The sequence below is a fragment of the Neoarius graeffei genome, chromosome 3, assembly GCF_027579695.1.
Source record: "Neoarius graeffei isolate fNeoGra1 chromosome 3, fNeoGra1.pri, whole genome shotgun sequence".
Classification (NCBI taxonomy): domain Eukaryota; kingdom Metazoa; phylum Chordata; class Actinopteri; order Siluriformes; family Ariidae; genus Neoarius; species Neoarius graeffei.
Window position 1 is genome coordinate 86,839,663 of NC_083571.1, and position 15,336 is coordinate 86,854,998.

The window sequence follows — 15,336 nt, forward strand, 5'->3', positions numbered from 1 at the left end:
ATCATCAGATTTTCACACAAGTCCTAAAAGTAGATAAAGAGAACCCAGTTAAACAAATGAGACAAAAATATTATACTTGGTCATTTATTTACTGAGGAAAATGATCCAATATTACATATCTGTGAGTGGCAAAAGTATGTGAACCTCTAGGATGAGCAGTTAATTTGAAGGTGAAATTAGAGTCAGGTGTTTTCAATCAATGGGATGACAATCAGGTGTGAGTGGGCACCCTGTTTTATTTAAAGAACAGGGATCTATCAAAGTCTGATCTTCACAACACATGTTTGTGGAAGTGTATCATGGCACGAACAAAGGAGATTTCTGAGAACCTCAGAAAAAGCGTTGTTGATGCTCATCAGGCTGGAAAAGGTTACAAAACCATTTCTAAAGAGTTTGGACTACACCAATCCACAGTCAGACAGATTGTGTACAAATGGAGGAAATTCAAGACCATCGTTACCCTCCCCAGGAGTGGTCGACCAACAAAGATCACTCCAAGAGCAATGCATGTAATAGTCGGCGAGGTCACAAAGGACCCCAGAGTAACTTCTAAGCAACTGAAGGCCTCTCTCACATTGGCTAATGTTAATGTTCATGAGTCCATCATCAGGAGAACACTGAACAACAATGGTGTGCATGTCAGGGTTGCAAGGAGAAAGCCACTGCTCTCCAAAAAGGACATTGCTGCTCATCTGCAGTTTGTTAAAGATCATATGGACAAGCCAGAAGGCTATTGGAAAAATGTTTTGTGGACAGATGAGACCAAAATAGAACTTTTTGGTTTAAATGAGAAGCGTTATGTTTGGAGAAAGGAAAGCACTGCATTCCAGCATAAGAACCTTATCCCATCTGTGAAACATGGTGGTGGTAGTATCATGGTTTGGGCCTGTTTTGCTGCATCTGGGCCAGGATGGCTTGCTATCATTGATGGAACAATGAATTCTGAATTATATCAGCGAATTAAGGGGCAGTGGTGGCTCAATGGTTAAGGTTCTGGGTTACTGACGAGAAGGTTGGGGGATCAAGTCCCAGCACTGCCAAGCTATAGCTATTGAGTACTGTATCTGAGCTGCTCTGACCACAACTTCCTAACAAGCCAGGATATACCAAGCAAAAAAATTTGGCATGGTGGTGTAGTGGTTAGCACAGTCGCCTTACAGCAAGAAGGTTCCGGGTTCGAACCCAGCGGCCGGTGAGGGCCTTTCTGTGTGGAGTTTGCATGTTCTCCCCGTGTCTGTGTGGGTTTCCTCCGGGTGCTCCGGTTTCCCCCACAATCCAAAAGACATGCAGTTAGGTTGACGTGGGGTGGCCTTGGGCTGAGGTGCCCTTGAGCAAGGTACCTGACCCCTGACTGCTCCCCAGGCGCTCTGGTGTGGCTGCCCACTGTTCTGAGTGTGTGCATGTGTTCACTGCTTCAGATGGGTTAAATGCAGAGGATGAATTTCACTGTGCTTGAAGTGTGCATGTGACGAATATAAAGGTTTCTTAAAGGAAAATTTCAGGACATCTATACATGAACTGAATCTCAAGAGAAGGTGGGTCATGCAGCAAGACAATGACTCTAAGCACACAAGTCATCCTACCAAAGAATGGTTAAAGAAGAATAAAGTTAATGTTTTGGAATGGACAAGTCAAAGTCCTGACCTTAATCCAATCAAAATGTTGTGGATGGACCTGAAGCAAGCAGTTCATGTGAGGAAACCCACCAACATCCCAGAGTTGAAGCTGTTCTGTATGGAGGAATGGGCTAAAATTCCTCCAAGCCGGTGTGCAGGACTGATCAACAGTTACTGGAAACGTTTAGTTGCAGTTATTGCTGCACAAGGGGGTCACACCAGATACTGAAAGCAAAGGTTCACATACTTTTGCCACTCACAGATATGTAATATTGGATCATTTTCCTAAAAAAATAAATAACCAAGTATAATATTTTTATCTCATTTGTTTAACTGGGTTCTCTTTATCTACTTTTAGGACTTGTGTGAAAATCTGATGATGTTTTAGGTCATATTTATGCAGAAATGTAGAAAATTCTAAAGGGTTCACAAACTTTCAAGCACTGCTGTAAGAAACTTTAGAACTTGTGCTAAAAGACTTTAGATTTGTGCTAAAAGACTTTTGTGCTAAATAACCAGATACTGTGTGTTTGGGTCAGAGTGACTGAGATTGACTGCAGATGAAAACAGCACTGGCCATACAGAATTAGCATTAATTTTCATTGTATTACTACTAGTGTTATGATATGCTAGCTAGCTGATTTACTTAACAAGCTGGTTAATATTGTGCTAAATTTATACCAGTGGTGGCACATCCATGGGGCGAACATATGATAATCTTTATAAATTCCTAAGTCACGGTTCAATACATTTAAAATTCGGTAAAGATACTACGATTAATTACATCTTTTGAGTGACCAGTGATTTTTTAAAATTCCATTTGACAGATATTCATTCAGGGGTGGCACGGTGGTGTAGTGGTTAGCACTGTCGCCTCACAGCAAGAAGGTCCGGGTTCGAGCCCAACGGCCGCCAAGGGCCTTTCTGTGTGGAGTTTGCATGTTCTCCCCATGTCCTCATGTGTTTCCTCCAGGTGCTCTGGTTTCCCCCACAGTCCAAAGACATGCAGGTTAGGTTAACTGGTGACTCTAAATTGACCGTAGGTGTGAATGTGAGTGTGAATGGTTGTCTGTGTCTATGTGTCAGCCCTGTGATGACCTGGTGACTTGTCCAGGGTGTACCCTGCCTCTCGCCCATAGTCAGCTTGCCTGCAACCCTGTAGAACAGGATAAGCGGCTACAGATAATGGATGGATGGATGGAAGATATTCATTCATTCATTTTTTATAATGCTCATCCATTGTGGGTCATGGGTGAGCTGGAGTCAATCCCAGCTGACAATGGGTGAGAGGTGCAGTAAACCCTGGACAGGTCACCAGTCTATCACAGGGCTAATAAATACTGTGCCTCTTTTCAACCAACAGAGAACATGTTCTTAACCCAGTTCCATTAAGGATTTTTAACCTTGGTGCCAGCGAGAGAACTAGCCCACGTCCTACAGTTTTGAGTGGAATCATTGTAGTCAAGGCTGCATCATCAGTGGAGGGCACTGCACAGTAGACAATGGAAGTAAACAGGAAATAGCAAGATGGCAGATTGCATTGATTACATGCAAACTTTTGTTCTGTTATTGCAGATATTTGTTTTCATCCAAAAATCAAGCATGGCCCAACTACTAATGATAAAAAAAATGTAAAAACTTTCCAAACTAATGACACACCCACTGATGTCTTCACGGTTTGTGCTGGAAAAAAACAGCTATCTTTTGGTTCTCGCTGCAAATCAACTTTTCAGGTTCCAAACTAACTTACTTTTGGCCAAAATACTCCGTTCAAAATTTGATGCACAAGTCAAAAGTGAACTCATTCCCTGTTAGTGGAAAAGGAGTAACAGAGAGACTGACACTCTTTTTCACACTTATGAGCAATATGGAGTTTCCAGTTAACCTAATCTGAGTGTCTATGGGACGAAATCAGAGCACCTAGAAGAAACCCACGCAGGCATGAGAAGAACATGCAACCTCCAAACACAAAGGTCCCAGTCAATCAACAAGCTTGAACCCGGAAACTGCTTTTTGTGAGGCGACATTTGCAACCATTGTACCACCATGTCACCTATTTGACAGATATGTGTTAATGATTTGCTTAATTTTCTAGACATTGCAATATTGTGGTTCAGAATGCTCCCTCCACCTAATAGACAACAATAGGAACTGCAAAAAGGACTAATAGAAGCCCACTTGGATAGGAATCATGCCTCCCCGTGCTCACTCAGTGAACATTTTCAGTGGAGGCAGAGCAGTAGACAGGACTGTTAATGAAAGGGTCATTTGCTAGTATAGACTGTATGGGTGTTCAACATATAAATTTCTGCAAACAAAGGAAAAGTGTAAGTGAAGACAGTGTGCCTAAAAAGAAGAAAAATGTGATTCCCTTTACTAATGGCCAAACTTTAGGGGACTATTTTCATATCTTTTGTGTGAATTTTGAGGTGTAGTTGGGCCGAAAATTTTGCTGAAACCTTTCAATCCTCATCTCATCTCATTATCTCTAGCCGCTTTATCCTGTTCTACAGGGTCGCAGGCAAGCTGGAGCCTATCCCAGCTGACTACGGGCGAAAGGCGGGGTACACCCTGGACAAGTCGCCAGGTCATCACAGGGCTGACACATAGACACAGACAACCATTCACACTCACATTCACACCTACGGTCAATTTAGAGTCACCAGTTAACCTAACCTGCATGTCTTTGGACTGTGGGGGAAACCGGAGCACCCGGAGGAAACCCACGCGGACACGGGGAGAACATGCAAACTCCACACAGAAAGGCCCTCGCCGGCCCCGGGGCTCGAACCCAGGACCTTCTTGCTGTGAGGCGACAGCGCTAACCACTACACCACCGTGCCGCCCCGCCTTTCAATCCTGGTGAATGATATTAGCTCTTCTGCTTGGGAATGGGAACACAGTGGAAAGAAGTCACATCTCATCATTATCATTGGTCGAGCGAACTCGGATAAATTTGACCCGTCCAACGCCATCCATCACGATCCATCATCATTGCTGGGAGATCAGTTGGTTGGCACCCAGTGTCTGAACAGAGTTGATCAATATATGTTCTCGCAGGATGACATACACAAAGATGGCCATGTCGGGGGGTCCAAAGAAGCAATTCACTAGCAAGTTCTTGTTTAGCTCTGAAGCAATGCCCAGCGAATCGCAATCTGCGCTCTCTGAGTCTCTGATATAGGGGTAAATCTCCATATAGCTGTGCTTTGGTGGGGCAGTCACACCATGAGATGTTTAATATGGCTCACAGCATGCGTGTGTATGTCCCATCGAGCTCAAGTGATTTTGTTAGAGTCCAGGTTGTGGCGCCATACATCAATACAGATTTAATGGTTGCTCTGAAGAAGCTGCGTTTTTGGTAGTTGGGAAGATTGGATTTCCACACAGTATTCATTTTGTTGAGGGCAGTCCAGGCTTTAGCAATATGAATGCTGAGGTCCTTTTTTTACTGGATGCTATTTCACTGCCAAGGTAACAGAAAGATTTGAAAGGCACATCTAAAACCATTCAAAATGAGCTACTAGACTGTCGGCTGGATGGCTGGATGTTGTTGACTCTCAGCAGTCTATTGCAATAGTTTGCTGCTCTAAAAAAAATTTGTTAGATTGTAGCCTATAGCATCACTCAAGTATGATGGACTCCTGACTTAATTTTGCTGAAGGCTATGTTATTAATGCTGTCCTGCCACACCAAAATCTATGGTCATGAGCTGATGTTGTTATATACACAATTATAACACAACCAGCAACTTAGTTAACATTAGGCTTCTTATTGTATGATTATAACCAGAAGCCAAGTTTGCTAAGCAAGGGTTATCCCTCACCCTACCAGATTGGTGGATATGATAGAAAGAAACTAGGCAATACATTGCATGTTCATAATATTGCACTTTTTTGTCTTGACTAAACTGCAGTGCAAATGCACACATTCCTATTTTCAATTTGGTACAAATAGTCTGACTTTTACATGTTCACTTTTCAGTGAATGTCAGAGTTTGGTCTAGACGTTATTGGAAATAAATCTCATTCAACATGATTACTGTTACAGGAATCATTATCCCAGCTCCTGCAGATTTTACCCAAGATGATTCAACACCTGAAGATTCAGAAGTTTGTGACCCATCTGAAACGGTTCACTCACAAGCAGATTATGGAAATCCTGGACCATCAGTTCACAAGGAAGCATTTTCAGAACACTTAAATCTCGAACATCAGAACCCAAATATGAACACTACAGATGTTGGGCTTCCCAGGACAGTGACAACTGAAAATTCAGAATCAGTACCAGACCCTCTGTTCAATCCAACTCTCCCATCTCTATCAGGGTAAATCTTTAAGATTTGTTTTATGATTGAGAACATAGACCAGGAGTATATTTCTTTAACTGTGTGTTTGTTTGTCCTTTAAGTAACTTAAATTCTTTATCTTGTTTTCTGCCAGCGAAATGAATGTATTCGTCTTTATCTTGTTTTCTGATACCTTATTTTCCATAGAAAACAAACGAACTACAGCAACACAGAGGTGGAAGATGTCGCAGTCAGCAAGAAAAATAAAATACCAAAGAAACAACGCAAAGGATCTCCTATGAGTATGGAAACACTTTTTTTCTTCTTCTGGCTGATTATTGATGTTATTACCATAATGACACAGCAGTTTTGGGGTAATGTGCCAATCTTTCTGTCATTTTGACAAAGTGGGTGAAAGCGCACCTTAATTTCTTGGAAATTCAAGGGTCTATCTGACAATTCTGTAAGACAATGAGTCAAGTTTAGACTGACAAGAAGTAGATGTTAGGAAGTAGATGACAGGAAATAGATTGTCAGATTGAAACTTGTAATTCTAGTGAAATGAAAATGGTTTACATATCTTTTTTTTCTTTTAAAGATCCATATGCTGATCCACCTGTTGCGGTAAGTACGTCGCTTTTTACAAATATAACTGACTTGTGTGATATATTTCTAATATACTACTACTAATGTGAGTTGCTGCTCTTTCCAAATTGAGATAAGAAAGTATGTGATATATTTGATTTAAATCAAACAACATATTTGTGTGATAGAGCAATAAAATATGCACTAATTTATCTGATTATTTCATTTTCCATTCAACATTTTTTGTGAACTGTCTTTATTTTCAGGCAGAGGAGATCCCCAAGAAAGCATTGTTTTCCAAGTATGTTTTAATATATTATTATACTTTAGTGCTAATTCCTTTCCTAACTAACTAAATAAATTTTATTATGGCGCTTAATACATACCGGGTTTATTTCTTATTTCAAAATTTACAGAAAGAACTCTGGGTCGGATGAAAAGGATCTGAAGCCGAAAGAAAAACAAAAGCAGAAGGACAAAGAGAAAGAAAAGAAGGAGCTGAAGGAAAAGGAAAAGAAGGAGCAGAAGGAGAAGGAAAAAGACAAGGAGCCGAAGGAAAAGGAAAAGAAGGAGCAGAAGGAGAAGGAAAAAGACAAGGAGCCGAAGGAAAAGGAAAAGAAGGAGCAGAAGGAGAAGGAAAAAGACAAGGAGCTGAAGGAAAAGGAAAAAGACAAGGAGCTGAAGGAAAAGGACAAAGAAAAGAAGGAACAGAAGGATAAGAAAAAAGATCAAAAGGAGAAGGAAAGAGACAAGAAGGAGCTCAAAGAGAAGGAAAGAGAAAAGAAGGAACAGAAAGAGAAAGAAAAGAAAGAAAATGAAATGAAGAAAAAATTCAAGGTACAACAGTACAGTGATGGATGTTTATGCACTTTTTAGGCACTTTATAGAGCTACAGGTCTTCATTAAAAAAAAAAAAAGTTGTGTACCACCCCCACCACCCCTCCTTATGTCTGTCCTTCTATGTATGTCTGTAGATCACAGGACAGGAGGAGACCTTGTACCAAGCTAAAGTGACAGAGACCACTAAGGGCCGTAAGGATGATCTGGCAGTAAAAGCTGGAGAGATCATCAACATTATTCGCACCACAGACTGCCCGAAAGGAAAATGGCTGGCCAGGGATAATACAAACAAATGTGAGTTAACTCAAACCATCACATGTGACATAGGATATATGAAATATGTTAAATATAATCTATGTATCATTTGCACAGCAGTAATTTTCAATATCAACTGCATTTGTGTGGATTAACATTTGAAACTCTGGCGTTGTGTAATAACTGTTAGATTGCAGTCTCCTGCTGTGGAGATTCCCTGAGAACTTTGGGTTGTTTTATATGGAAGATATGGTTTCTTTGCAGTACTACGCCAGCAATCAGAGAGAGAGAGAGAGAGAGAGAGAGAGAAAACACAAAGTCTTAGGTTCACGTCTGTTAATTGGCTGGAATGCAAAATGTTTTACTGGGTATAAAACAGCAGATTTTGGTGTGAAGTACAGTACCAATCAAACATTTGGATACACTTTCTGATTCATAAGTTTTTCTGTATTTTGACTATTTTTTACATTGTAGAACAATGTGACATCCTGGCTATTGAACAACAGAATCTAATATAGAGCAAAGATGTCTTCACAAATAATGAAATGAAATGTTTCTGCATTAAAACATACTATAAAGTGCAGTAAACAACAGGGCTTTGAACCGGAATTTTTTTCCTATTGGTTCGTTCCGAACAGAAACAGAATTTTAACGTTTCCGGTTTTGGGTTCCACCATTAAAGAGACGTTCCCGAACCGGTTAGAACAAAAAAATTTCGTTCCCGGAACGGTTAATTACGTTCCCTGTCAGCTGTTTAACAAATGGCTATAAAATTATGTCTCTGTCTCATCCAGCTTAAGCCAAATGTAGGCTAATTCTATTACAACCTTCATTAAATAAGACAAGAAATAATTCAAAACAATTATTATTTCAAATGTTGGCGATTTGGATTCTCAGTATGTCTTCCCATCTACACAAACAGAAAAAGTGCCAAAAATGAAAGATAATTCGTTTAGTGTGTTACCAAAGGCTAGTCAGGCCCTATAGAGGGCTACCGCATGACGTCACCGCGCCGCGAGATTTTGTTAGGCGCCATATTGGAAGTACACATCTATGCAAGTACATACATTCATAAACTACAGCTGAAATGTAGCCAGGGCCGGTTCTGCCCTAATCTGGACCCGGGTGCAACATCGCGCAACCCCCCCCCAAAAAAAACAGTCTAAATCAGGACAACCATCACATAACTATAACTATAAACATTTTATATCAACTATTTTAACTAAATGGGCTATAATAAATAAGCCTGCAGCCACGGCGGGCTGCCTCAGAAAAGTAACCATTTGTCCTACCTTAAAACTCGTTTTGCATTTTCTGCCTCCTTTTTTGTATTTTCGACCCTCCGTTTATTTTCTTTCCTTTTCTGAAAACCCGATTTGTGTCCAGACATTTTGTTCTGCTACCAACGAACTAACTCGTCAGGTCTCGTCTCTCGAGCCCGCGATGATTCCCGTGGAAAGGGCAACAACTGATACATTTTTACAAACAGCCAATAGGGAGGTTGCAACGTTCAGGCTCTTCTTTGCTCAGACACTCAGTAATGCACTTACTCACTAGTAGTCCACCTTCCCACTCTCTCCATTCAGTCAGCGAACGTCACACAGGAAGTGAACCCCAGCGGGTCATAGAAACTTGCGCAGGAGAAGAATGACTATTTGTAGGCTACAGAAACTTTGAGGAACGAAATAAAAACCGGTATTAACCGGTTACCATTATTTTTAATAAGCGTTTCTGTTCCGGAACATAAAAAATAATAAAGTTTCTGGTTTCGTTTCTGTTCCATGTGAAATAGAAAAAGTTCCCGGTTTTCGTTTTCGTTCCTTGAACCGGTTCAAAGCCCTGGTAAACAATAATAAATTAAACAAAGTCAATATTTAGTGCAATGACCCTTTGCTTTAAAAAAATTTGTAGTCTTAGGTATAATTTGCAATTTTATAAGGGCTGTTTCACAATCATGGTATACATTTTCGGGTCCACAGTTGTCAAAAATCAAACCTCAGATTTTTGTGTTTCTCTGCTGCCAAAAATGACCTTTTGAGATGGACATTAACTGCACAGAATTTCAGAGCTACAGGTCAAATACTGGGTGTGTTACTTATGGTGAGAAGAGAGCATATAGGGTATTTCTAAAATGGACTCACTTTCCTATAGTCCACTAGCCTAGTAAACTAGACCCACCCGCCTAGTGGCCAAAAATATTTTTGCCTAGCGAGTGGGTCTAGCCTCGCACCATATAAACAAAAACACCCCGGGCATCAAATTGTGCCCGCCAATCACAACACAAGGTTTTTGTTTGGATTCTTTGGGCGGGCTTTTGCAGGAGTGACGACAAAGCTGCGCGACGCTGGAGAAAGCACAGCAGGAAAGATGGCTACGGCTAGTGAACAGCGCGCGTTTGACTCCGCTTTGGAATCAGTTTTAGAAGAATTAGACTTGGAATTTTCGTTGAAACATGAGCAGGAAGAGGCTCTCCGCTCATTCCTTTTCAAGAAGGACGTTTTCGCTGTTTTGCCAACCAGCTATGGCAAAAGTCTGATCTACCAGCTGGCTCCGCTCGTAGCCAAAAGGATGGGGCTAGTTTGTGCAGTACGAAGAATTAATAAACAGCTTTGAAACATTACTTTTTGATTGTTTATTATTTTCCCGTTATTTTAAATTTAAGGGAAATTATTTCACCAAACACCACTAAATAAAAACTCTCAAAAACAGTTTAAGCAAACACTTGGGGAAAAAATGAGTGTATATGGTACAGACTCCAAACTTGTGGTCATTATCTCCAAACTTCTTAATATCTAGAACCTGTTTATTAATTAATATGCATTTTGAAAAATTATTTATTTCAAGGCCTCCCCCACTGCTTTCTGTCGCTCTGACTACGTCACAGTCACTGTTGCGCTGATTGGTCAGAGCGTTGGCCTATACGCACAGAGACAGTTTGAAAGACAGCGGTTTGTTCCTCCTACCCCCTTCGGAAATGTCTACGGATTGAGGCCAGACTAAATATTCACATTTAGTCTGGCTTGCCAAGCTAATAGTCCACAAGAGTAAGGGATACAAAGTGAAAAACTATTGAAATGGATGTGATTTTAATTACAAATTTTCAAGTACTGTGCAGCAATGTTTGTACATGGTGGTAGCTGTAATAACAACTGAAGTGGGGACGATCCTTGTGCTTTTCTGGAGAGGACACTTTTTGACGGACTCACATTTCAACCACATGTGAAGCTCCGCTGCAAATGTGTCTCGCCTCTGTTTCAAGTCCTGTTTTTACTGTGCAACAAGAAAGTATTCTGCTTCAAATGAGACAAATATCTCATCTCATTATCTCTAGCCGCTTTATCCTGTTCTACAGGGTCGCAGGCAAGCTGGAGCCTATCCCAGCTGACTACAGGCGAAAGGCGGGGTACACCCTGGACAAGTCGCCAGGTCATCACAGGGCTGACACATAGACACAGACAACCATTCACACTCACATTCACACCTACGGTCAATTTAGAATCACCAGTTAACCTAACCTGCATGTCTTTGGACTGTGGGGGAAACCGGAGCACCCGGAGGAAACCCACGCGGACACGGGGAGAACATGCAAACTCCACACAGAAAGGCCCTCGCTGGCCACGGGGCTCGAACCCGGACCTTCTTGCTGTGAGGCGACAGCGCTAACCACTACACCACCGTGCCGCCCTGAGACAAATATTTTCTTAAAAAATCACTTACAACTTCATCATATGGTGAGTTTTCCAGAGAGGACATTTTTGACAGGTAGAGGATAATGTCAGAGGCACCTAGTTTACAAAAAAAATGTAACTTCCACTTAAATATCTTTCTATTGAATGAAAGTATATGCCCCAAAGTTTGGGCTAAAAAATGCAATTCTGAATTTCACCAGTAAAATCTAAGTGTAATAATTATCATAGAATTAAATGAAATGACCACAAGGTCAAAACACATTTATAAGAACTTATAAGAGACATTACTACAGTAGGTAGGGCTGGTGTATCCCTGTAAAATAAGGTCTAAGAAACTCCACCATATATAATAAGTTATAAGTTATGACAGCCCAGCATTAACTTTTTCAGCAGTTTGTGCTACAGTAGCTCTTCTGTGGTCGGACCATATGGGCTAGCCTTCGTGCCGCATACGAATCAATGAGCCTTTGACACCCGTGACCCTGTCACCGGTTCACCGATTGTCCTTCTTTGGACCACTTTTGGTAGGTACTAACTACTGCGTACCAGGAACACCCTACAAGATGTGCCATTTTCGAGACGCTCAGACCCAGTCATCTCGCCATCACAATTTGGCTCTTGTCAAAGTTGCTCAGATCCTTACGCTTGCCCATTATTCCTGCTTCCAACACATCAACTTCAAGAACTGACTGTTCTCTTGCTGCATAATATATCCCACCCCTTGACAGGTGCCATTGTAACAACATAATCAATGTAATTCGCTTCACCTGTCAGTGATTTTAATTTTATAGCTGATCAGTGTATATACTGGACCTAGTTGCAGGAATTAGTTGGTGTTTTTCAGAAAGACACCCATGATTGTGAAACAGCCCATAATGAAGTTTGTACTAAAAAAAAAAAAAGGATATCTAAGATTTTTGTACAGTACTGTATACCAAGTGTAGGTTTTAGTTCAGTATGAAACATACAGTATGACCTCTACTGTGATATATTTTAAAGCTGTATTATCTTTTGCTTTCAGATGGCTATATACCAGTGGAGAATGTGGAGTTGAATATTCAGGAGATTATGGAGCTGGGAAATAAAGCTAAAGCTGCTAACATGCCCAGCATTAATGGGATCGTAGAGTCAGACGTCCCCAGAACAAACATCATGTAAGACGTTGCCTACAACTGGGAAGTGGCACAATGTATAGATTATATCTTTAGCATACATTAATCTATTTGTTTAGTCATAATTAAGTGGCAATGTTACACCACGTTTTGTCATTGCTGTGTTTTTTTTTCTCAGATCCTCACCTCATTATAGCCTGAACCAAGAGAGCTGTAAGTTTATATTTCTGAACTCCCTGATAAATGTATGTGTTGTCCTAATTTTTTTTTATTATTATACCAACACAAAGGCTATACAATACAACAAAACAAAGACAACAGACAAAGACAACAGTGCACAGACAATGAACACAAGATGTGCAATGAACCAAGGGAAGAGGTCGATTTTCAAAGTGCAAATTAAATCCTTAAGTGATTGACACAGTATCAGTGATTTGTAGTACAGTGGATATAAAAAGTGTACACACCCCAATAAAATGATAGGTTTTTCTGATGTAAAAAAAATGAGACAAATGAGATAAATAATTTCAAAACTTTTACCACCTTTAATGTGACCCTATAACCTGTACAATTCAATTGAAAAACAAACAAATCTGTTGGGGGGGCGGGGGAACATAAAAAATTTAAAATGTACAATAAGCTGTTTGCATAAGTGTGCACACCCTTAAACTAATACTTTGTTGAAGCACCTTTTGATTTAATTACAGCATTCAGTCTTTTTGGGTCGGAGTCTATCAGCCTGCCACATCTAGACTTGTCAATATTTGCCCACTCTTGCTTGCAAAAGCGCTCCAAATCTGTCAGATTGCGAGGGCATCTCTTGTGCACAGCCCTCTTCAGGTCACCCCACAGATTTTCAATTGGATTTAGGTCTGGGTTCTGGCTGGGCCGTTCCAAAACTTTTTTGGGGGTCATTGTCATGCTGAAAGATGAAATTCCTCTTCATCTTCAGCTTTCTAGCAGACACCTGAAGGTTTTGGGCCAAAATTGCCTGGTATTTAGAACTGTTCATAATTCCCTCCACCTGGACTAAAGCCCCTGTTCCAGCTGAAGAAAAACAACCCCAAAACATCATGCTGCCACCACCATGCTTCACCGTGGGTATGGGGTTCTTTTGGTGATGCGCAGGGTTGTTTTTGTGCCAAACATACCTTGTGGCCAAAAAGTTCAGCCTTGGTTTCATCAGACCATAACACATTTTCCCACATACTTTTGGGAGAGTTGATGTATTTTTTTTTGCAAAATTTAGCCGGGTCTGGATGTATTTCTTTACCTCAAAGTCCAGACATATGGAGAATACGGGAGATTGTTGTCACATAATAAACTTGATTTGACTTGACATGACATGTAGTACACAACCAGTACTTGTCAGAAATTCCTGCAGCTCCTTCAGTGTTGCTGTCGGCCTCTTGGCAGCCTCCCTGACCAGTTTTCATCTTGTCTTTTCATCAATTTTGGAGGGACGTCCAGTTCTTGGTAATGTCACTCTTGTCTTTTCTCCACTTCTTGATGACTGTCTTCACTGTGCTCCATGGTATACAGTGGTGCTTGAAAGTTTGTGAACCCTTTAGAATTTTCTATATTTCTGCATAAATATGACCTAAAACATCATCAGATTTTCACACAAGTCCTAAAAGTAGATAAAGAGAACCCAGTTAAACAAATGAGACAAAAATATTATACTTGGTCATTTATTTATTGAGGAAAATGATCCAATATTACATATTTGTGAGTGGCAAAAGTATGTGAACCTTTGCTTTCAGTATCTGGTGTGACCCCCTTGTGCAGCAATAACTGCAACTAAACGTTACCGGTAACTGTTGATCAGTCCTGCACACCCGCTTGGAGGAATTTTAGCTCATTCCTCCATACAGAACAGCTTCAACTCTAGGATGTTGGTGGGTTTCCTCACATGAACTGCTCGCTTCAGGTTCTTCCACAACATTTCAATTGGATTAAGGTCAGGACTTTGACTTGGCCATTCCAAAACATTAACTTTATTCTTCTTTAACCATTCTTTGGTAGAATGACTTGCATGTTTAGGGTCATTGTCTAGCCGCATGACCCACCTTCTCTTGAGATTCAGTTCATGGACAGATGTCCTGACATTTTCCTTTAGAATTTGCTGATATAATTCAGAATTCATTGTTCCATCGGTGATGGCAAGCCGTCCTGGCCCAGATGCAGCAAAACAGGCTCAAACCATGATACTACCACCACCATGTTTCACAGATGGGATAAGGTTCTTGTGCTGGAATGCAGGGTTTTCCTTTCTCCAAACATAACGCTTCTCATTTAAACCAAAAAGTTATATTTTGGTCTCATCTGTCCACAAAACATTTTTTCAATAGCCTTCTGGATTGTCCACGTGATCTTTAGCAAACTGCAGACAAGCAGCAATGTTATTTTTGGAGAGCAGTAGCTTTCTCCTTGAAACCCTGCCATGCACACCATTGTTGTTCACTGTTCTCCTGATGGTGGACTCATGAACATTAACATTAGCCAATGTGAGAGAGGCCTTCAGTTGCTTAGAAGTTACCTTGGAGTCCTTTATGACCTCGCCGATTATTACACACCTTGCTCTTGGAGTGATCTTTGTTGGTCGACCACTCCTGGGGAGGGTAACAATGGTATTGAATTTCCTCCATTTGTATACAATCTGTCTGACTGTGGATTGTTGGCGTCCAAACTCTTTAGAGATGGTTTTGTCACCTTTTCCAGCCTGATGAGCATCAACAACGCTTTTTCTGAGGTCCTCAGAAATCTCCTTTGTTCGTGCCATGATACACTTCCACAAACATGAGTTGTGAAGATCAGACTTTGATAGATCCCTGTTCTTGAAATAAAACAGGGTGCCCACTCACACCTGATTGTCATCCCATTGATTGAAAACACCTGACTCTAATTTCACCTTCAAATTAACTGCTAATCCTAGAGGTTCACATATTTTT

General features: G+C 40.8%; 1 protein-coding gene across 1 annotated transcript in view; it reads left to right on the forward strand.

Annotated features, from left to right (window-relative positions):
• The window catches only part of LOC132883674 (transcription initiation factor TFIID subunit 3), a 43,330-nt gene that overhangs the window by 6,689 nt on the left and 21,305 nt on the right, over positions 1 to 15,336 (forward strand). The window contains exons 4-11 of the mRNA XM_060917584.1: positions 5,667 to 5,943; positions 6,112 to 6,206; positions 6,503 to 6,528; positions 6,756 to 6,790; positions 6,906 to 7,326; positions 7,464 to 7,623; positions 12,295 to 12,427; positions 12,564 to 12,598. Of these exons, the coding sequence (XP_060773567.1) occupies positions 5,667 to 5,943; positions 6,112 to 6,206; positions 6,503 to 6,528; positions 6,756 to 6,790; positions 6,906 to 7,326; positions 7,464 to 7,623; positions 12,295 to 12,427; positions 12,564 to 12,598 (1,182 nt within the window). The remainder of the gene's footprint in view (positions 1 to 5,666; positions 5,944 to 6,111; positions 6,207 to 6,502; positions 6,529 to 6,755; positions 6,791 to 6,905; positions 7,327 to 7,463; positions 7,624 to 12,294; positions 12,428 to 12,563; positions 12,599 to 15,336) is intronic.